The 22,275-nt window shown below is 34.3% G+C and overlaps 1 protein-coding gene across 3 annotated transcripts in view; it reads right to left on the bottom strand.

Annotated features, from left to right (window-relative positions):
- Positions 1 to 21,310, bottom strand: part of LOC107675978 (scm-like with four MBT domains protein 2) — a 45,457-nt gene extending 24,147 nt beyond the window's left edge. The window contains exons 1-4 of one of the 3 annotated variants that reach the window (XM_016470484.1): positions 21,208 to 21,310; positions 13,642 to 13,736; positions 10,456 to 10,696; positions 4,438 to 4,458 (exon numbers count right to left, since the gene is read on the bottom strand). In XM_016470484.1, coding sequence (XP_016325970.1) covers positions 4,438 to 4,458; positions 10,456 to 10,696; positions 13,642 to 13,734 — 355 coding nt within the window. In that variant the 5' untranslated portion in view covers positions 13,735 to 13,736; positions 21,208 to 21,310. Of the gene's footprint in view, positions 1 to 4,437; positions 4,459 to 10,455; positions 10,697 to 13,641; positions 13,740 to 21,207 lie in introns of all 3 variants that reach the window. The other 2 variants (XM_016470485.1, XM_016470486.1) reach the window with 2 other exon arrangements.
- Positions 21,311 to 22,275: the final 965 nt, after the last annotated feature.

The following is a 22,275-nucleotide window of genomic DNA, read 5'->3' on the forward strand; positions in this document are numbered from 1 at the left end:
AGTCACTGTAGTGAAAAATGAAATGTGCAGAGCATGCTGGGAAAGCAACGAACTTATTGGACCTGGAGGCTTTTTGTCAACAGTGGGCAGCTTCACTACTCAGGAGAAACTGAGGACCCATACACAACTATCACAAAAGACTATAAACAATAAAGGAGAACAAACGGTATTTGAACATTTAAACAGAATAGTCAACAAAAACTCAACTATTATTTTTTTTATTGTGGAATATAATTTATGAATTTTAGAGATTCTTCTTATTTTAACATTTAGAAATATCTTACCAATTTTGCACTTTACATTTATGAGCAGAGTTTAGGGATCAGTGTTATTGTTAATTATAACTAGAACTATTAAACATTTTGTCATTAGTTAAAATAAAGCTAAAATACAATAAAATATCAATATTACATGAAAAACTAAATGAAAATTAGAAATGTTGCCTTGGCATCTAATTGAATATGTTTAAGTTGAAGTATCATAATTAAAGGGATAGTTCACCCAAAAATGAAAATTTGATGTTTATCTGCTTACCCCCAGGGCATCCAAGATGTAGGTGAATTTGTTTCTTCAGTAGAACACAAACGAAGATTTTTAACTCAAACCGTTGCAGTCTGTCAGTCATATAATGGAAGTGAATGGAAATCACAGCTTTGAGAGTAAAAAAAACATACACAAACAAAACCAAATTAAACTCTACGGCTCGTGACGATACATTGATGTGTAAAGGCACAAAGTGATCGGTCTTTGCAAAAAACAGTATTTATATCGTTTTTTTTACCTCTGATGCACTGTAATGTCAGAAGTGTCCTGAGCGCGTCCTCGATAGCCGGCGCGTGATGTGTCTTCTTCTTCTTCTTGCTTTACGGCGGATCGCAGACTTATAATCACGTGCCGGCAGAAGAAGAAGACGCGAATGCGCTCAGGACGCGCTCAGGACAGTTCAGACATTGCAGTGCATCAGCTTCATGCACAGACCGATCGTTTCGTGTCTTTACACATCAATGTATCGTCACGAGCCGCAGGGTTTAATTTGGTTTTGTTTGTATATGTTTTTTTTTGACTCTCAAATCCGTCATTCCCATTCACCTCCATTATATGACTGACAGACTGCAACGGTTTGTGTTCAAAATCTTTGTTTGTGTTCTACTGAAGAAACAAAGTCACCTACATCTTGGATGCCCTGGGGGTAAGCAGAAAAACATAAAATTTTCATTTTTGGGTGAACTATCCCTTTAATAAAACTAAAACAGAAAAAAATAAATAGAAATAGAAATATTTCAATAAAATATACAAAATAATTACTAAAAACTTAAAATTGAATTAAAATAAAAACTCAAATGTTCATTCAAAATAAAAATAAATACTATAATAGTATTTAAATAATACTAAAATAACACTGTTAGGGATGCACAATCAGCCAATAATAAAAAGTAGTTTTTTATTGATTGATTGATTGATTGCATCGTTGATACTGAATATTCAATTGACTCTTCGCAAAGCCCCCCCCTTTGTTACTGTTGCTTCGTCTGACAAGCCATGTCACTTTAACGTACATTGCAGATAAATACCTTGCAGAGCAAAGAGGACACTGACAACGTGCCAACAGAGCAGGTTAATTTTGGTATGAAACAAAGTCTCAGCTTTTTAATTTTGTGATTTTTAATAAATTCAAACAATAAATACTGTTTTGTGGCTCTTTAATTTGTCGTAACTGTAGTTTCTCAGTTCAAGCGGCACGTGAACCGATCATCTCTTCCTCTTTACTAGCTATAGCACGAAATAAACATGAATGAACATCAGAAGGTCTCTTGTTTCAACTGCGGAAAGATGTCAATACACATCATTTTTCAAGTTCAAGTCTACTTAAGTTCATCTACTCTCCTGTCTGGTTTGTTTGTCAGACAAAATGGCAGATTCTGCACTATGATTGGTCAGATTGCCTGTCAATCAAACTCCCAGCGGAGAAGAAAAAAAAAAAATCTTGGTTCATATTTCATAGTATACATTATGTTGAGATGCCTAAATTGTAGTATTTTAAATATTTCCTTTATCTTTTATTTAGTTAAAAAAGTATATTTTACATTTTTTATATTTACTTATTCATTTAGTTATATTTTTATTTTATTATTAAATTTTTTTGTCTTATTTGTATTATTTCATTTTATTATCTGGCATTTTTTATCAGAGGTGATAATATATAAATAATATATAAATGTTTTTATCTGTATGCATAATGTTTTACATTTAACAGTTGTTTTTGCACCGGAAACAGAAAGTGTAAAATGGGTTTCACAGAGCACGATATACGTGCAAACATGAGCGTGCACCAAGTGAAGCATGCCAGGCTAAGTAGCTTTACATATGACCTCCGGAGTTGCCTTAACTTTGTATGTCTCAGCTACACAAATGCATGCAAATACACAAGCTCACGCTGAAACCACCATAAAGTTCACACCTCTCACACACTCTCATTCATACTCACATAATCTAATTCACAGAACTGAGCAAACAAGCATAAGGAACAAGGAAGGAAGATAAACAGAAAATGCTGCAGGGATTGAAAAACAAGACATTATGAGAAAGAAGAGGAATTCTGGAGGATGTCTGAGAAAGATGAGATGCGAAATATAGAAAAAGACCCAGAACGCATCTGAGACATGGGCGTAGATTTGGGTGCATGTGAGACGACGTGTATCTACCAAAGTTGAAGGACTAGTTCACAAAAATTGAAAATTCTGTCACCATTTACTCACCCTCGTGGTATTACAAACCTGTACAACTTACTTTCTTCCATGAAACACAAAAGGGGAAATTAAAGAAGAAAAAAAGTTGCTATAGCCACTCTTTTTCATACACGGAAAACAAATTGGGACTGGAGCTATTGGGACTGGACAATGAATTGGGACTGGAGCTATTTGGGACTGGACAATGAATTGGGACTGGAGCTATTGGGACTGGACAATGAATTGGGACTGGAGCAAAAAACTATAAAATATATATTTTTTTAAACTATAAAAACACCATTAAAATAATCATAAAAGTAGTCAATATGACCAGTGTGTCGAGAAGTCGAGACAGGCTTTGTGAACCATAACAACTGAATCAATAAGAATAGTAAGGAGAATTTGAAATAAAAATAAGAATTTGCTCATTAAAGAAAGAAAAATAGAACCGATAGTCAAGAATTTGAGTGAATTACAACTTGCATTGCATTTGTTCATCAAACAAAACTAATGAGTCGTTATAGAAGATCCTTCACAATTTCTAATTTTGTAGGTTTGCAGCAGTTTGATTTTTTTAAGAACTATTTTCAAAAATAGAACTAATAATAGTGTAGTTTCTGTTCAGTGTGAAAGGAGAACCACATTCAAATTCTTTTAAAAATACAGGCAAACAGAATTCGACAGCTAGTGATTATTATGGCTTTTGTTGCATGGAAAACAGCAGCTTTGAAATTTTTGTTACACAAGGAAAGAACACCAAGAGTGGGTAGATGATGACCGAATTTTGCAGTTAAATGTAAATGATCTAAGGGAAGTGTGACACAGTTGGACTGTCCAGATATAGGTGTGATAAAATGAGATTTCAGTCCCATAATTTTTTTTTACCTTTTCACTTGCGATAATTATGCAACTTAATTTTAAAGATACAACTTTTTCAATAATTTTAGTGACTTTTAGACTCACTCACAGTGTATAAAATAAACAAGGGCTGTACACATTTTGAAATAAAATAATCTTAAAGGAATAGTTTGCCCAAAAATTGAAATCTGCTTAAAATGAACTAACCCTTAGGGCATCAAAGATGTAGATGAGTTTTTTATTCATCTGAACAGATTTGGAGAACTGTAGCATTACATCTCTTGTTCACTAATAAATCCTCTGCAGCGAATGGGTGCCGTCACAATGAGAGTCCAAACAGCTGATAAAAACCTCACAATAATCCACACGACTCCGATCTTGCGAAATGAAAAGCTGCATGTTCGTAAGAAACAAATCCAACGTTAAGGCATTTTAACTTTAAACTGTCGCTTCTGGCCAAAATACGAGTCATGTCTATTGATGTGTTAATCAGCTGTTTGGACTCTCATTCTGACGGCACCCATTCACTGCAGAGGACCCGTTGGTGAGTGAGTGATATACTGTAATGCTAAATTTCTCCAAATCTGTTCTGATGAAGAAACAAACTCATCTACACCTTGGATGGCCTGACGGCGAGTTTTCAGCAAATTTTCAAGAACTACACCTTATAAACACCTACATACGTATACTCTTTCTAAATAACGGTTTAGCTATAACAGGCAATATCATATGGTGAAAACATGGTGCTTTTGCTTATTTGATTTGAAAAAGTTGAAAGCAAACCTTTGCACTTGGTCTTAGGAGAAAAGAGTACAGACAGAGAGAGAGAGAAAGAGAAGTAGGCTCGACTTACCTGCTCTGAGGTAAACGTTATCTGAGAAATAAACAGACAGGAACAAAGATGACCAACAAGTACACACTGACTAAACATACACACTCACACACACTCATAAATGCATGCATACAAACAAAACATTACTTTAGGCGCTAATTAAACACAGTAAAACAAACAATATTCCTGGCTGCACCTACACATTTTTAAAATTAAGCTTCTGTACACACTATAAAACCTAATTAATGGCATTTACTTTAGTCGTATATCTTCTGGCATGCAATGAAATTAACTTTGCTAATGTTAATGGGTCATGATGACAATAGTTTTCCATAAACCATTTGATTATATGCTAAAGAACTCTATTTCTACCATCAGTTATTTTCCTGTCAAAACACATGACGTAAATTACAGTATGACATGTTGCAGTTGTTCACTGGCTGAATGATTCAAATGTGTTGTGATGTAAAAACCTTCTCTTAATCAGTTTAAAGACCAAATTTCAGCCCATGTATGTTAGTTTTGGGGCTAACATCTATATGCTTGTGTAAACATTAATTAAATGTTAAATGTTTGTTACAAAACCAAAAATGTTAATGTCCAATTAAATGATCTCTAGAATGAAAATAACCTTTTAATTCTAAATGATAAAAAGATTATAAATACCATCAGCCTCCCATAACAAGTAGCGGACTATGGTTTATTTTTGGTGCTAATTGTAATACATTACCTATATTTCTTTGTGAAGGAAGTGGCTATGTGTGGTTTACTGGGCTGTGATGTAAACTAAAGGCTATTGGCTGTTATATAAAAAGGGGAGGGAGTGCTGTATGTTCTGCCCCAACTTCCTGTTTCAACACATCAACACAGGAATGTGAAGTGCACCAGTCAAACCATTTTCAATGGGTTTTGAAACACCTGCATTCTTTAACACTGCAGTACCATTTTGGAGAATATTTCAACCACTAACTGAACTTTCTTTGAAACAGAATCCTGCTTCAGAGCTTCCGACAATTGTTGATGGTGTCAGACTGCATCTTATCTTAGAAATGCAAACACAGATTTGATCTATTTCTTCTGAAAACACACATACACAAAAAAAAAACAGACTGATTGCCTGACAGTACCAGCAACTTTGCATTTGAATAAATGAGAGATAAAAATAAATGACCATAAATAAAGTAAACGTTAATGCTTATTTATTAACTAGTAATTTTAAATCAATATTTAAGTGCTTAAGTACACTTAAATTAAGTTTATTACTATTTTACGGGTAACACTTCAACAAGGTTCATAAGTTAACTACTTTAGTTAACATGAACTAAGCATGAACAATACTTCTACATCATTTATTAATCTTAGCTAGTGTTAATTTCAACATTTACTAATGCATTATTAAAATCAAAAGTTGTGCTTGTTAACATTAGTTAATGCACTGTGAATTAACATGAACTAACAGTGAACAACTGTATTTTCATTAACTATCATTAACAAATATTAATCAATAATGTAATAAATGTATTGTTCATTGTTTGTTCATGTTAGTTAATACATTAACTAACATTAACTAATGGAACCTTATTGTAAAGTGTTACCATTTTACGTAATTTTCCAGATTACAATTATTTTTTACAAAACCTAAAACATATATACAAAAATATAATTACAGTGGAAGCCTAGGGGCAACTGTATCACTCTAAAAAAAATGATTCAGGGGCCTGTTACCAATTCTTAAAATTAAATAATTCTTAAAATGTAATAATTTAATTAAACCTTTTAAGTTGCAAACATTATTTTGATGACTTCAGTTGACATAATAATGTGGATCATTCCATTAACTTGTGCGTAATTTAAACTAAAATTTCTGCGCTGATTTAATTTCTTTAAAAATTACGTTAAAATAACTCAATAAAATTGTCTTGTTCACTTTGGAAATTGGGTAGTGGATTTCTAGCTCCCAGCATGCTTTGCATAGGACTGGATAAGGAGAATAAATGTTGAAATTAAGTGTTATTTTATGTGTTTTTTAGTGAAGGGAAAGACCTGTTAGTGTTTAACGCTGTTATGTTTGACATTTAAAACAGTTTCTGCTATGTTTAAGTTTTTGTGTTTACCGTTGTGCTGAAGAGTAGACCACATGAAGGTAAACACTACATTGACTGTACAGGTGCATCTCAATCAATTAGAATGTCGTGGAAAAGTTCATTTATTTCAGTAATTCAACTCAAATTGTGAAACTCGTGTATTAAATAAATTCAATGCACACAGACTGAAGTAGTTTAAGTCTTTGGTTCTTTTAATTGTGATGATTTTGGCTCACATTTAACAAAAACCCACCAATTCACTATCTCAACAAATTAGAATACTTCATAAGACCAATAAAAAAAACATTTTTAGTGAATTGTTGGCCTTCTACACGAGTTTCTCAATTTGAGTTGAATTACTGAAATAAATGAACTTTTCCACGACATTCTAATTTATTGAGATGCACCTGTATTAGCAATGGCTGCGCTAATGCCAGTGACAAGTAACTTCTTACTTGTTCATTATACATGCTGCTACATAAGTTACATTTAGCATGTGCTATGATAGCTGTGGATTTGAACTGAAGAAAAAAAAAGATAATATAAATTGGTTCCAGGTTCACAAATCCATTAGTTGTTACAAATTATTAAGTTCTTTTAACTCAATGTAGTTTGTTGGTTGAACATGATTTTTAAGTTGTCATAACTCAAAAAATGTATGCAAACTGTTGCGTAAATTTTTTTTTGTTGTTGAGCTAATACATTATTTTTTAGCGTGTACACTGACAGTGGATTACGTAAAAAAAAATGTTCAAACTGAGGTCAAATTGAAAGTATTCTCAGTAGTAACCGACAGCATTCCACAAATGCGTTCCATAAAGTTGAATTTTACATTATGCATACTGTATTGCATAGAGTATTTAACCTGGAATGTTCCTTTAATATGCATAATGGATGGATGAAATAAACAGGTCAATTTTAAATTTAAATTAAAAAATCCAATACTGCAATCAAATACCAGTGGCATAGTTTCCTCATTGTTAAAATATGCATCCAAGTAAAAAGCGGGAAAATAGCTAAAATCAGCTAGTCATTATCGCAAAATAAATCCCTTCAAGATGATCTTGCGACAATGGCAGAATGCAACACATCACTATCTGAGATCAAGTTTATATGAAATGTATAAGGTTAAGAGCAAAAAATATGAATGTGCTACTGACGCACACTTGGAAAAAATAAAATAAAATTCTGTCAGCATTGACTCACCCTCATGTCATTCTAAAACTGAATGCATGTTGGTTATCAGACAGTTTATAGAATATGGAATGGAAGAAAAAAAATTCTTAAAATAACTTCTTTCATGTTCCAGACAAGAAAGTCATAAAAGTTTGTAACGGCATGAGGGTCCCCAAGCCAGCTAGAATCAGACATGTTAAAACACTGCATATGTTTTATTATAATGTAATATCCTGCCAGAATTGGGATCAGCATTGCCTGTTACTGCTGCTTGACCTTTCAGGCATACATTTGACAACAGAACACTTTGTTCAACAGATTATCTTTCTCGTTCAAAAACTTTTCTGCCAAAATAACCTTTTCTAATATGGGCAAAATATGGTCAGATTCTCCCAGGACAGGTTTAACAAATTAGCTATTTTCTCTTAAAAAAAAAAAAAAATTGAATGATACCCATTTTATGAAGTGTGGAGTGCTTCAAAAAGATACTGAAATTGTCAAACATTAGTAAATCCACCAAATTATGATTTAAAGATGTCTTGGGGGAGATCAGGTCAAATGTTTCTGACAGGAAAAAGACGCTGTCAGGCTCCATGATTACCTGTTATAACCTGTTTGTTGACACACTTTAAGTCTTAATGTCAAAGCATGTAGGATTAAATGATATGATAAAATACAATACATTTGAGAGCATTGCAAATATTTGACAGCAACCCAGAGGTGGAAGTCATACACCGCATGTTTAAGGGTTCAAATCTCAAATCTGTTGTAGGATGCACAGTAGGCAAACGGCAAAGTTCTGCTATACCTCAGTACAACAAGGAATGCTGTAACCCTAAAACAGTCATGTGGCCTGTAGCCTAAGATCTGATATACGTGTGTTTAGATGCCGCTACCTTGGACCAATTAATTGAATTTTTTCCACTTATTTGTATCTGCTGGATATGGATTTTTGAAAATTGTATAGAAATTGCACTTGTGGCAACAGATATTGTACATCTGAGCAATAACTAGAAAGACAAATAATATGCACTCCATTTTTCCAATGAAAATTTCATGATTTTTAATTTTTTTTGGTTAATTGCCATGACTTCCGCAAGCCTGAAAATCACAGAAAATATTGTTTTTATAAACAATTTTTTTCAATAAAAAAACTGAACTGAGTGTTATTTAAAAAATTATTGATTTATATTAATGAATTTTTAATCTTAAAATGATAATTAATTTCTGGCCCAGTAGATATTTATTTCAATAAACCCACACCTGTCCTGTATTTCTAATCTTTACCAAATAAGTTTTTTTACAATTTTTATATTAACTCCACAGACTTTCCAAGAATTTAATTTCTAACTCTAATTATGTTTTATTCTACTCTAATGAATCTGCTCTTTAGGATAGTGAAACATCTTCAGCAAATGTCTAACTTGTGTTCTCAATTCTTAAGTTTCCATTTCAGTTTCATTTGTTTTATACGCCCTACCTAACTTTATTTGGGCCATGGACTGTCTAGAGCAAATCATTTTTCAGGATTACAATAAGAAATTTTATACTACACTAAGAACTTATTTTTACTAACAATAATAGCGAATTATACAATAATATAAAGTGTTAACAATATAAACATGCACAAAATAGTAAGTGCTGGATTATTATAGAGAGTTGTGACTGTTAACCATTGCTGTTTTTGGGAAAACATTGAAAAGCCAGGTTAAAGTTCATGAAAAAATGATATGGTCTGTTGGATAACACTGATAACCTGCTTCCAGTTCCAAAGAATCAATCCCAGTTTTGGAAGAAAATAATCCTGTCTCAGGCTTTCCAGCTGTTATAGACATTACAGTTCTCACAAATTCTCACAAATGCTCACAAATTCTGGCTTCCATTTTTAACAAGTATCCTTTCATCTATATGCTGATGATACTCAGATATATTTTCCTTTAAAGCATTATGATAAAAATGGCTTACAACCACTGTTGGCCTGCTTAGATGAACTTAAGCTTTGGCTTTTAAAGTAATTTTCTAAATTTAAATGAAAATAAAACCAAAATAATTCTATTTGGGCATGAGGAAAATTGTGTGTTAGATGTTGGCTGTGGCTCTCTGGCCCCATATGAAGCTCAATGTGCAAGAAATCTGGTCGTTCTGTTTGATCATAACTTAAAATTTGACAAACAGATCAGTACTGTTGTAAAATCAGCGCACTTTTGCAGCTGCAGGTCCGAAAATCTGGAACAGTCTTCCTCTTCACATTAGATTAGCTCCCTCTATTTCTACTTTTAATTCTGCTCTAAAGACATAGCTGTTCTCTCTAGCTTTCAATACCCCTTGATCATTGGTTCAATTATTGTTTTATTATTGTTGTGTTTTAAATTTGATAGTCTTGTTTTATTTATTATTATTTCAATGTTTTTATTCTATTCTGTAAAGCACTTTGGTCAACTTCGGTTGTTTTTTAAATGTGCTTTATAAATAAATATTGTATTGTATTGTATTGTATTGTATTTTGGACAAGGTGTTTATTTTCAAACAACTTTGCATTGTTCGTTTGATTAGCATAAATATTTAAACTCTTGGTGCGGTTATTTGAACAAACAAGGTGGACTTTCTACATAGCAAGAAGCTGTGTGTGGGTGTGGGTGTGTGTGTGTGTGTTTGTGTGTGGGTGGATGTCATTTGTTTAGACAGGAGGGACTGTTTCAACATGAGCTTTATCTATGTTTGAGTAGACATGCATCTCTGAAGGTGTGCTGGTTTACGTTTGTGTGCACTTGCGCCTTACCTTTAGGTGGCTGAAGCATTTTGTTGTTCTGAGCGCACCAGCCGACAGGATGAAGTCCGGCTGTCATGACGTCACACCAGAAGTCAGCCTTGCGGTCGTCGCCATAGCCACAGTAGCGTAACAATAGCAACTGACCACATGTGGTTATAATGGTGGCCACCCAATATGTATCCAGACTGCCCTTATTAGCTACTTCAAGCTTCATTCCAGGCTGAAAACTGCTCTGAAGGCTGAGCTCCACCTGTGAGGTTAAGTCAGATTAGTGTGATGTAATAATGTAAATTTGATGTATTCTGCCATGAAAAATATATGGGCTTATTGATGGTCTCAAAACACTGGGTAACACTCTACAATAAGGTTCCATTAGTTTAACTAACATGAATGAACAATGAGCAATACATGTATTACAGTATTTATACATCTTTGTTCATGTTAGTTAATGAAAAAACAGTCGTTCACGGTTAGTTCATGTTAATTCACAGTGCATTAACTAATGTTAACCAGCACAACCTTTGATTTTAATAATGCATTAATAAATGTTGAAATTAACATTAAAGGGGTCATATGATGTGATTTCACGTTTTCCTTTCTCTTTGGAGTGTTACAAGCTGATTGTGCATAGATAAGATCTCTGAAGTTGCAAAGACTAAAGTCTCAAAACCAAAGAGATATTCTTTATCAAAGTTAAGACTCTGCCACGCCCCCCTAAAACGGCTTGTTCTAACACGCCCCCACATATCTACCTCACTATGTGGAAATATTTGCGTAATATCGCCCAAATGTTCACGCAAAGAAAGAAGGTCAACATATTCTGTTACACCAAATACACAAAATAATGATCTTTAAAAAAGCATCATATGACCCCTTTAACTACGATTAATGCTGCAGAAGTATTGTTCATGCTTAGTTCATGTTAACTAAAGTAGTTAATTAATGTTAACTAATGAACCTTGTTGTAAAGTGTTACCGTTAAATTGCACTCCTCCTATTTTGTTAATGTGTGTGATTCTCAGGACCTTATTTGGCATTAGACATCAAGTAGCAACCCAACACAGCACCAAACCTAACCTGTATTTCATGTTTTCTGGTTTGTATTTTTAACCTTGCTCAAGATTTTTAAGTGAAACATGTTACACAATGTGCCCATGTTGGAATCTGTCTATTTTTTCTAGCTTTTACAAAGTAACTTTGTGCCAAAACACCATTTACAACATCAACAATTCAATTCAAAATGCATTCAAACGTTTGGGCTCTGTAAGGTTTTTTAAAGTGCCCCTATTATGCCATTTCGAAAATTCCTTTCATGCAGTGTGTAATGTAGCTGTATGTGAATGTTAATGATCTGCAAAGTTTTCTAAATCCAAAAGTGCACAATAAATAAAGTTATTTTCTCCCAAAAGAAAGAATCGACTCTGAACAGCCTAAACGAGTCGTCAGTAATTCGAATCCCACTTCTTTGACGGCTACACATCACGGTGTAACACATTTCCATAATGCCCGCCTATTTTTGTGTTCCTGTAATTTTACTGACTACTGCTTCTCTAATCTCGGGGAGTTCAACGCGGGATTCACAAAATGCTTGCTCTTGAAAGATGGCTCAGTACCCAGTTTATCTGGACCAGCTGGCTCCATTGAATCACAACCTGTATGTATGATAAATAATAAATGTTTATATTTTCTATCAAGCGTTCAAAATATGGAACTATGGCAATGGGCAAATGATTTCCAACACGCGCTGTACGCGGTACACCAATCACAACAGACTGGGCCATCTGACCAATCAGAGCAGAGCAGGCTCACGGAAAGGAGGGGTTTAGAGAGACTGAATTTTAGAACTGCTTCGAATTAATCGTTTGAGAATCGTTGGAAAATGAGGTGATAGTAAATACATATTTTGAGAAAACAAAAGTGTTTTTTGACCTTGCATGCATGTAAACCTATTGTAGGAGACTCCCAAATCAATATTTAATATTTTTGAAGCAAGTCTATTATGCTCACCAATGCTGCATTTATTAGATCAAAAATACAGTAAAAACAGTAATATTGTGAAATATTATTACAATTACAAATATTACAATTATTACAACTTAAGGCGAGACACTGCAGGTGAATAGGGTAAAAAAAACAAACTAATAGTTATCGCCTTACTTACCCAGCTGATTGATTACATTGAGAATTGCAAACATTTTTTGTATTATAAGTTTTCTAAAATGTTAGGTTTAAATATGCAAACGAGTCATTATTTAATGAAATATGTGCTAATTTGCATACATTTCTAGTACAAAAATCTAAACACTGGATGATGTCAGTTTCAAAATTCTTGTTTAATTTTTTTGACATATTAGAGTCAAAAGTTTTTACAGAGGGAATTTTGGAATTTTCTTAGAACAGAGAGAAATCACTACATTTTCACAATTTTTGGGGGAATAAAATATTGTATATAATCAAGCAAATTATACATGAACAAATCCCTCTGTAAAAACCTTCAGGATATAGACAGGAATAAAAATGTAAAGTTTGGTGTGTATAAGTGCTACTGAAGTGGAGATTTATGGCTCAGTGTAGGGGAAAAAAAACTCATTTTGAGAAAACGGCCTTTAAAAATATGTATTGTAATAGAAATCTATTGACACAAATATATAAAGTGCTATAAAAGAAACAATTAACAGTGTCTTTTGGATGCCTTCTTTCCACTAGTCTGAAAAAAACACTTTATGAAAAACCAAAAAGCCCAAAATCTCAAACTTGACAGGTGCATGAAAAAACTGTTTTTGCCCGCAGTGTCTCCCCTTAAAATAAATATTTTCTATTTTAATATACTTTAAACTATAAATGATTTCTAAAATGTTTAATATTTTTAAATAAGCCTCTTATGCTCACCAAGGCTGCATTTATTTGATCAAAAATACAGTAAAATCAAATACTGTGAAATAGTTACTTTAAATATTACTTTAAAATATAATTTATTCCTGTGGTGGCAAAGCTGAATTTTTCAGCATCATATTAAAAATCTTACTGATCCCAAACATTTGAATGATAGTAAGTGTGTGTTTGTTTATGTATACAGAGAGAGAGAGACAGAGAGAGAGAGACAGAGAGAGAGAGACAGAGAGAGAGAGACAGAGAGAGAGAGACAGAGAGAGAGAGAGAGAGACAGACAGAGACATTCTGTCTGTGTGTTCTCACATGTCTGAATGAAGTGTGAGGGGCGGCAGTGGCTCCAGTCTCTTCAAGGTACTCCTCCCAGTTAAAATCCACCTCCTCCTCTACACAATCCATGCCTGCTAGGAAAGAGAGACAGAGTAAGAAAGTGTGTGTGTGCATGTTAGAGTTTTTGTGGTATTTCATATGGTATGGTATTATTATGGTTAGATATTTATTTATTTTATTTATTTAGTCATTTATTAGACGCTTTTATCCAAAGCGACTTACAAATGAGGACAACAGAAGCAATCAATTGTAGTATTAAAACAACTCAAAACAGATCCAAAACTAAAAGCTAAAACTTTATAAATACTACTTATACACATTTTTAAAAATAAAGAAATTAAATAAAAATGTCAAATGCATACAACCAAATTTCAAAACTTAACATTTAAATGAAAAACAAAAAATAAAGCTAAAAACAAGTACAAATATTAAAGAACAAAAGGTATTAAGAGTATAATAATGATTCTAACATAACACTAAGCCAAACACCAAAAAAAAACTACATATATGTATGTATGTACAACCATACACACATACATATATACTGTATATGTACATACACATTTATAAATTCAATATATATATTATTTCATTTCCATTTAGTTTGTTGAAGTATTAAAATAACTCAAATTAAATCAAACTAAAACTTAATAAAAGACCTATACAAACAGAAGTGAAACAAGTAGTAGGAAAGAGGAGAAATAAATATATATATTATATATATTTATAAATAAATATATGAATAATATAATATGCATAAATAAATAGATATATGGACCATATTCTGCAATGCAAATGTTTCAAACTAGCTCAATTCCATGTGTCATTGTGTTCCGAAATGTGTCCCAATGCTATTCTTATCTCAAGTATGTGTTGCGTTTTCACTATAGCCAAAAGGTGCTCTATAATGATTAAACTGTTTTCTTCTATGGTCAGTTAAATCAAATTCCGCCCAACATTTTTCTCATTGAATATCTTGTTTCACACAAAAAATGTGATGCTAGTTAAAATAATATGCTTTGTTGTTTGTTATTCTCATCTGCATGCATATAGTTTGTTTCTGGCCTTAAAGAAAATGAGCTGCAAACGGCTGTCACTAATCTTACAAGATTGTAGGATAACCAAATGCAGTGACGCGTTTTGATGAGCAAATGCAAGAAGTATTTGTAAACTCACAAGGGTGACAAGCGCCTGCATTCCCATCACTCCCACATCTCTCTCTTCTCCTAGCTTGACCAAAGACCTAGTCTAATAACATTACTATAATAATAAATACACCAAAGATTTCTGGTTTTACATAGATTTTTTTTAATGATTCACTAAGAAAAAAATAAATGTGTGGGAGAGTCTAGTGTGTTTTCCTAATGCTGAGCACAGCTGAAGGCTTGTTCATTAAAAAACACACATATATATATATATATATATATATATATATATATACAGTGGGTACGGAAAGTATTCAGACCCCCTTCGTTGAATTACTGAAATAAATGAACTTTTCCACGGCATTCTAATTTATTGTGATGCACCTGTACAGTATAAAGATGAATGATTATACAGAGCAGTTAAACATAAATAAATGTGAAGAATGGTACACTAAGATTAAAAAAAGGTTACAACCCTACAACATCTACTCTTGCGAATTTATCATAAGCTACACCTTGTTGCTCTCATCTTCAAATCGAAAACATTGTTTATTCACATCAGATCAAGTACAGTATCTACTCTCCCTATGGTCTATAGAAATGCTGGATTGTTCACTAGGTTAACAAAGAGAATTTCGAACAAAAAGGCTGAGCAGACAAATAGACCATTTTACAATCCTGCAGTAATTTCAGAGCATCTAAGCACTGTTGGTGTAAAGGTCCGTTCTGCTCTCCTGTTTTGGTTACGACTACTTCCACTGCCTCTAAAACTAAACAGGAGTTGAGTAATGCTTTAACACTTTTAAGATGTTATTATTTCTTTGAATTCAGAAAAAAATGAAGACTAAACACTCGTTTTTTGGTTTGCTTATGCTAGTATACACTTAAGACTAGTGAATCGTTAATGTTCCTTCAATGCCCAATACACCATCCTTTAAAATAAAGCTTCCATTTGGGACTAATAAAGGTTTTGTGATGCCAACATTTTTTTTTTTAAATCTCTAGTTCTTCAGAAAACCATCTATACTGGTCCTTTAAAGAAGCCAGAAACCATTATGCTAATATAATAATTTTTCCATTTTCCATCATTCCTTCCTTTATTTCCATTCATTTCATTCCTCACAACTCAAGAACACTATACAAGCAAACTGATTCTTCATAAGAAAAATGTTATTTGAAGGTACTGCAAAGAATCATTAAGAAACCTTTTTTTTTTTTTAGAGTGAAGAGCAATAAATAATGCATACATTGTGACACTAAAGTATTTTCCTTCTATTGAAGTCCTGGTTTCAGATAGAACTAAGAATGAGAAGTGCACTTTAACACTGAAACCACTTCCTTACAAATGACTCACACAATATATGCCATGATGACAGTGTATCGTTATGTGAGTGTGTGTGTGTGTGTGTGTGTGTGTGTGTGTGTGTGCACGCACTTGTTGTGTGTTATAAATACTGCAGAGCAATTACACAGAAAAATATTATGGTTCTGTCACTCCTTTGGCAGATATTTCTGGCGGTGTTCCACACTAACCTAGTCGAGAAAGACGAGAATCGAAATTGACATGACAAGGATTCACTGTGACTTTACAGTATGTGGGCTTTAAATGTGGAAAAGGTGTTATATGGGAATTTGCATCCTAATTGCTGTCAGACAGAAATGTGATCCATTTCTCATAAACTTTTTTCTACTAAGAAAAAAATTACAGAAGTAAAAATAATACTATTGACCATTACAAAACAAATCCTTTTAGTGTAAAAATCAACGAGGTTAGTTTTTGTTGGCAATATTTGTTCAAATGAGTAATGTTGGAATGACAAACTAATATTTCATACTCATTGCTGCTGTCTTGATTGTGGGTTTGTTGTGGTTCAGCCAATGCAGTTGGGCCTGTGGGTGGAGAGGGTGAACGTGATTTCATCAAGTACAACATGTTCCTGGAACAACATTCCAATCAACCAATCAGAACTGAGGGATATGTTTTCAGGAAATGTCAGTTTTAGGCTTGCAATCAGGGTTAGGTGCTTCTACACCCTTGTTATTCACCTATCATGTCCCTCTGATTTTAGGAATAAATCATGGGTAGCGTTAGGTTTAGGGGTAGGGATTGGGTTTAGTCTATATTTTTGGACAGTAATGTTGATCCAGGATCAACAAAAGATGTTGATCCAGGAACATGTCTTACTTGGCAAAATCACGGCGACCGGGTGGAGAGACACCTCCAGACTGAAGATGTGGGATTAAAGTGAATTATCAAACCTAATCTATGATGTGGGCTGGTTCAGAGTAAATCCAGATTTTAGGCAGGCCGTGCTATCGATTAGCTCATATTGAGCCAGATGCCCTCTCTCGCTCTAATCCAGGACTTGTTCAATTGTGGAAGGGGAATTAAAGGATTATCGGAGCACAATGTAGCATTGCTTTTCTTATTAAAATAAATGGCTCTGGCCTTTTTCAGTCTGAGACACATTTAATAATCCATTTTAATCACCCAAGTTGGAGAGAGGAATTGTTACGGCTAGCTGTGTGTTCATCTGTATAATGTTTAGTTTAAGAGGTTGTAATACATTTATTTGGTTAGTTGATCCTGATGACAATATAATGAAAAAAAAAGAAAAGCACAGCACACAAAGTGTTTTTTGTTTGTTTGTTTGTTTGTTTGTTTGTTTTCTCCATGATTTGACTATTTGCCTTATTTGCCTAATGTTTTCCAGGAAAGTCCATATATCAGGATTATAGGAGAATGCTTATGGCAAGAGTCCTGGAATAGCTCCATTGAAAAAATATTTTGAACCAACAGAGAAGCCAATAAATTCAAGTATTCAATTATACATTAGGACTTCAATACTGGTAATGAGTAAAAAAAAAGAAAAGAAAAGAGCTTTGAAAAATCACCACATAACTGTGGAGTGCCAACGACAACAGCACAAGTAAAAGCAGCAAACAATACAACAATAAATAATCTGTATAATGAATTAGGAGAAGTATTGTATAAAACCATGGGTCGTCACTGGAAGCTGAAATCATTAGACTAATACTGACTAACTTTGGCCACGTTATGCATGCAAATTTGCTAGAGAAGTCAGTAATGTGGGGAATGGTCAATCAGAAGACGGGGAGGGCCCCCCAACCTAAAGGTGATTTTTAGGGGGGCCCCACAGCAAAATCAGTGCAATGGACCCAGAATTCCTAGCAACGCCACTGGGAGGAAAAAGAACTTGCTGGCTTGACCCAAACAGATACTAATATGAACATTAAACAGTTGAAAGAAGCAGTGCTCGACAGGATAGCATGAAAAATGTTACTCCATAAGGTTGCCGAGAGTCTGAATGGATAGATCATCATAATTACTTAATTTGCAATGTATGTTGTGAACTCAAACAGGCCTACAGCATCTATTACAACTGTGTGGTCTGATCAGTCCTCTGTTGGTGCCTTATATGTATATTAAATAAAAGACTTCAATCGTTCTCATGTTGAACATGTGAAAATGAGTGTAAAATCGCAAATTCTATTTCTCAGAACAATTTCCCTTTTACACCGCAAACTGCAATGCCAAAGAACCAACTTATTGTGTTAAGTTCATTACATTTAATCCAACCACTCTGAATTTACTTGAATCAGGTTAGAAAAAAAACTTGAAGAGGATAGTGACGAAGTCAAATGGACTGAAACAAACATGTATAACTGTCACTATCATTTTTGACATTTATACCTGATGTTATGACATTCAACTTTTATAGTAAAGCATTATGCATTGCTCTAAAGCATTAGTCTTGAACTGAAATGATGGCATCACCAAGGTGCAGTATTCAGTTCCTTGCCTTTTACTCTTTACCAGCCAAAGAAAAATGCCCATGACAGCATTCTCTGTAAAAACCTTCTGACATTATAAAGGGAAATTCATGCTGTTGGCAATAGTTAATATAGGCTATGTAGGATAGTAGGCTATGCATAAGCCTATATCCCAAATAAGAATAAACACTACCCATTCATTCCTGCACCTCAAGATGTTTAAAGTTTATTAAACGAATCATCATAAATGTGAAAGTCTGTCTAATTCGAGGCCACCTACATTTGTTTTCAAAGTGACGTCCTCATTATGACATTACATCACAATGGGCTGAATGTAAATCGCATTATTCAATCCACATCAGAACAAAGGCAGTCACACGATCTGTGCGACCCGAGGGTAAACTATCTGATTACCCTATGACATATCGCATATCTCTCACTGCACATCTAACAGCGTGTGTGTGTTTACCATGCCTTAAATATGGCTTGCCAGTACTTCACATGTTACCTAATCAACACGTGTGCGAATTATACTCTGCAGCGTAATACTCGGATCACAAAACGTTAAAGTGAATATCGCACAGCCCAAAATATAATTTGCCTTCACTGCTACAGTATAGGCCTACTTTTTTTTAACGTTTCTGCTGTATGTAAATCTATAATGTCACACATTTTGAAATAATTCAAACGTATTTGCCACGTACTGGATGTGCTCAAGCTGCGTACTGTTGCTTATTACCTCCTCAGACGAAAGCAACTTCTGTTTGTGATAAGTGATAATCTATGCACTCGATAACCCCTAAACTTTTGTGCATCCTGAAACATTGTATATCAAGCTGTATGTAAAATATAATATGTGGGCCACAACCTTTTGTTTTGACTTAGGCTACTTTTAGGAGGCTTTAATTAGCGGGTCAATATATTCCATATAGCAGGTTGGTTTCTGGCTCAACTGTGAGGGCACAATTCGATTCAAATGTCAAGATTTATCGAAGCTTGCGCAGTCAGGTAGTATTTTAACACATCCGATGATTTGGATGCCATGAATTCTATAACCGTATTATTGAAGTGCTGTAGCTGTTATCTTCATTTCTCATGGTAGAGCGGTTTAATTAATCAAATGCTTAAATTGGTCTGCTATTTAGCCACTCTAAAAAATGCTGGGTTGTTTCAACCCAACTTTGGGTCAAATATGGACTAACCCAGCTGTTGGGTTAAATTTTTACATTAAATTTTTAACCCAAAAGTTGGGTTAGTCCATATTTGACCTAAAGTTGGGTTGAAACAACCCAGCATTTTTTAGAGTGTAGCCTATATGACAGTCTAAAAAGCCTAAAGACCAGCGTAGACATGAAGAGACTTGTTCGTATTAATCTCTTTCAGGTCAGGCAGAGAATTAAGGAGAATTAAAAATATATAATTTAATCTGAGTTCATCTCATCTCCAAACGCGTGACTCCATTTCCCTTTCATTTCTGCCATCAGTTTAATCCGCCCGTATGAATTCATGGATAACACCCCATGGATTTACGGCGACATCCACTAATATAAAGGTTAATCAAATAAATAGCAACTCGCATTTTGCCGAAAATTTATTAATTCACTTTTAATTCAAAATAATCTTAATTGATTTGACAAGAACACTACGGTTTGTTCATCCCTCAAAGCGTGTCTTGTCTTAATTAATAAATAGCTTTTTGAAAACGGGGAAGCGTTTGATAAATAGCAATAATATGTGAATAAAATTATGGCTTTGTCAGCCCGCACAGCGAAGAGTGCAGAAAGCGAAACAGGAAATATTGTATGAGCATGTGTGATCCACAACTGTACTTTACACACTCTAAAAGTACTGCAGCGGAAAAAAACTTCACCGACGTCGCCAAACGACAACTTTGAATTTAATTCATTAAAACACGTCCAGGTGCAGCGAAAGAAACGAAAACTGGATGCGTCACCAGTGCGGTTTTATTTTTTCCTTCTTCAAAGATTTTGCATGGCAGTTTTAACACACCTTAACCCGCCATGTTGAAAGTGGATCTGACACATGAGGAACGAGGATTTCAGCGCATATTCTGCGCACCTGAATCACGTACACCGACCGGTTCGTGGCGTTCAAAAACCTTTATACAAACACCGCACGAAAATGTAAACTTAAGTGTTGATAATTACGCCTGAACGTTGTGTCCTTTGAAAACGAAAGGAGGTCAAATGGCAGTTTGAAGATTAAGTCATATAGTAACAGAGCGAGAGTCGCTTTGAGGAAGAAGAGCACGGCACCACAATATCGCTTGTTACATAAACGTTATTTTTCAGCGACATTTCCAGCGCGCGTCTCTTCGGATCGTAAATATATTTATCGGCAGAATCGAAAGTGCGGTCCCTCGACGTTCGTGTTATGATAAGGTTACTTTATTTTTCGGACCGTTTTGTCAACTCATACGCAGACGCTTCTGTATATATCTCTGACTGTTACGAACAACCTCCAAATGTTTTTAACGAGGAAAAAGCGCCTGTACGCGGAAATTCGCGCAAAGAAGCACGAGTCCGCGTCAGTCACGATCACTATTACAGAATGAAGTTCATGCTGATAATGTAGTTTTTACCTTATGCGAGTTTTTGCCGTCTATCTGAATTGAGTGATCCGGTGTTCTGGTTGAAGCAGGAACGGTGTGTGTATGTGTGTGTCCAATATGGCATCATCCTGCATCTGCGCATGTCTCAACATCTACAGATTATTTTCAAGCCGACTCCTTCATTGACCTTTACAGTTGCAAAATTTGTTCAGTCCATTATAAATAGAAATGGGCCCGAGCCTCCGCCTCCCTCGTGTGGAGAAACTCATGGCTGTGTCTTAAAACCTTGCGAGCCGCCTGCATGGACAGTAATTGGGCATTCATAAGCGCGTGCAGCACTTTTGGGCATCATTGACACATGCATCTTTTTTGGGAGCTTTCGACATTTTGATGGCCGAAACCGCTGGGCAGGAACACGGTGAAAATGCTCATAAAATGCTCTCTATGTAGGTAACTCGCTAGGTTTTGATACACAGACTGTGTAAACAAGAGGGGGCTGCTGTTGCAACCTCGCTTGTTTTTCATCTTGATCATCTGTTCGATTATTTCTTAACTCTTACGCAAAAAACATTTGACCGTTTTACATTTGGAGTGTCTTTTTACTTCCATGTTTGTAAGTATAATTCAAAGTGGTGTTTTATATTTAAACAAAAAAGAAAAAAGAAAGAAAGTAAAAATGAACTTTAAAGTAATTATTTAGAGTCATGATAGTAATCATCAAAACAAAATAAAGTAAATATAACTTTCATTTACAAAACTATGACTATTATATGTATATGACAATGTAGGCTACATTGTTAAAAAGTTATAACAATCTTAATGGTCTATTTCAACCTCATCTTAAAACGTGAGTTGTGCAATCATTTTTCACTTGAATTTACTTGAAGCCATTAATTTAGAAGCCGTTATGTTACCTGGCAAATATATATTTTACAGTGTACATTCATCACAGCTTTATGTAATACATATTACAGTATATCTAATTGCAAATTAAAGTGTTAAATTCTTTTCACTTTTCGAAATTGCAATCCTATTTCAGATTTACAAATTCAGTGCTCATCTTGTCCTCCATTGCCATCCTGTGGTAAGAGTATTCAT

This window comes from Sinocyclocheilus anshuiensis, unplaced genomic scaffold, assembly GCF_001515605.1.
Source record: "Sinocyclocheilus anshuiensis isolate Anshui unplaced genomic scaffold, SAMN03320099.WGS_v1.1 scaffold1836, whole genome shotgun sequence".
Lineage (NCBI taxonomy): Eukaryota > Metazoa > Chordata > Actinopteri > Cypriniformes > Cyprinidae > Sinocyclocheilus > Sinocyclocheilus anshuiensis.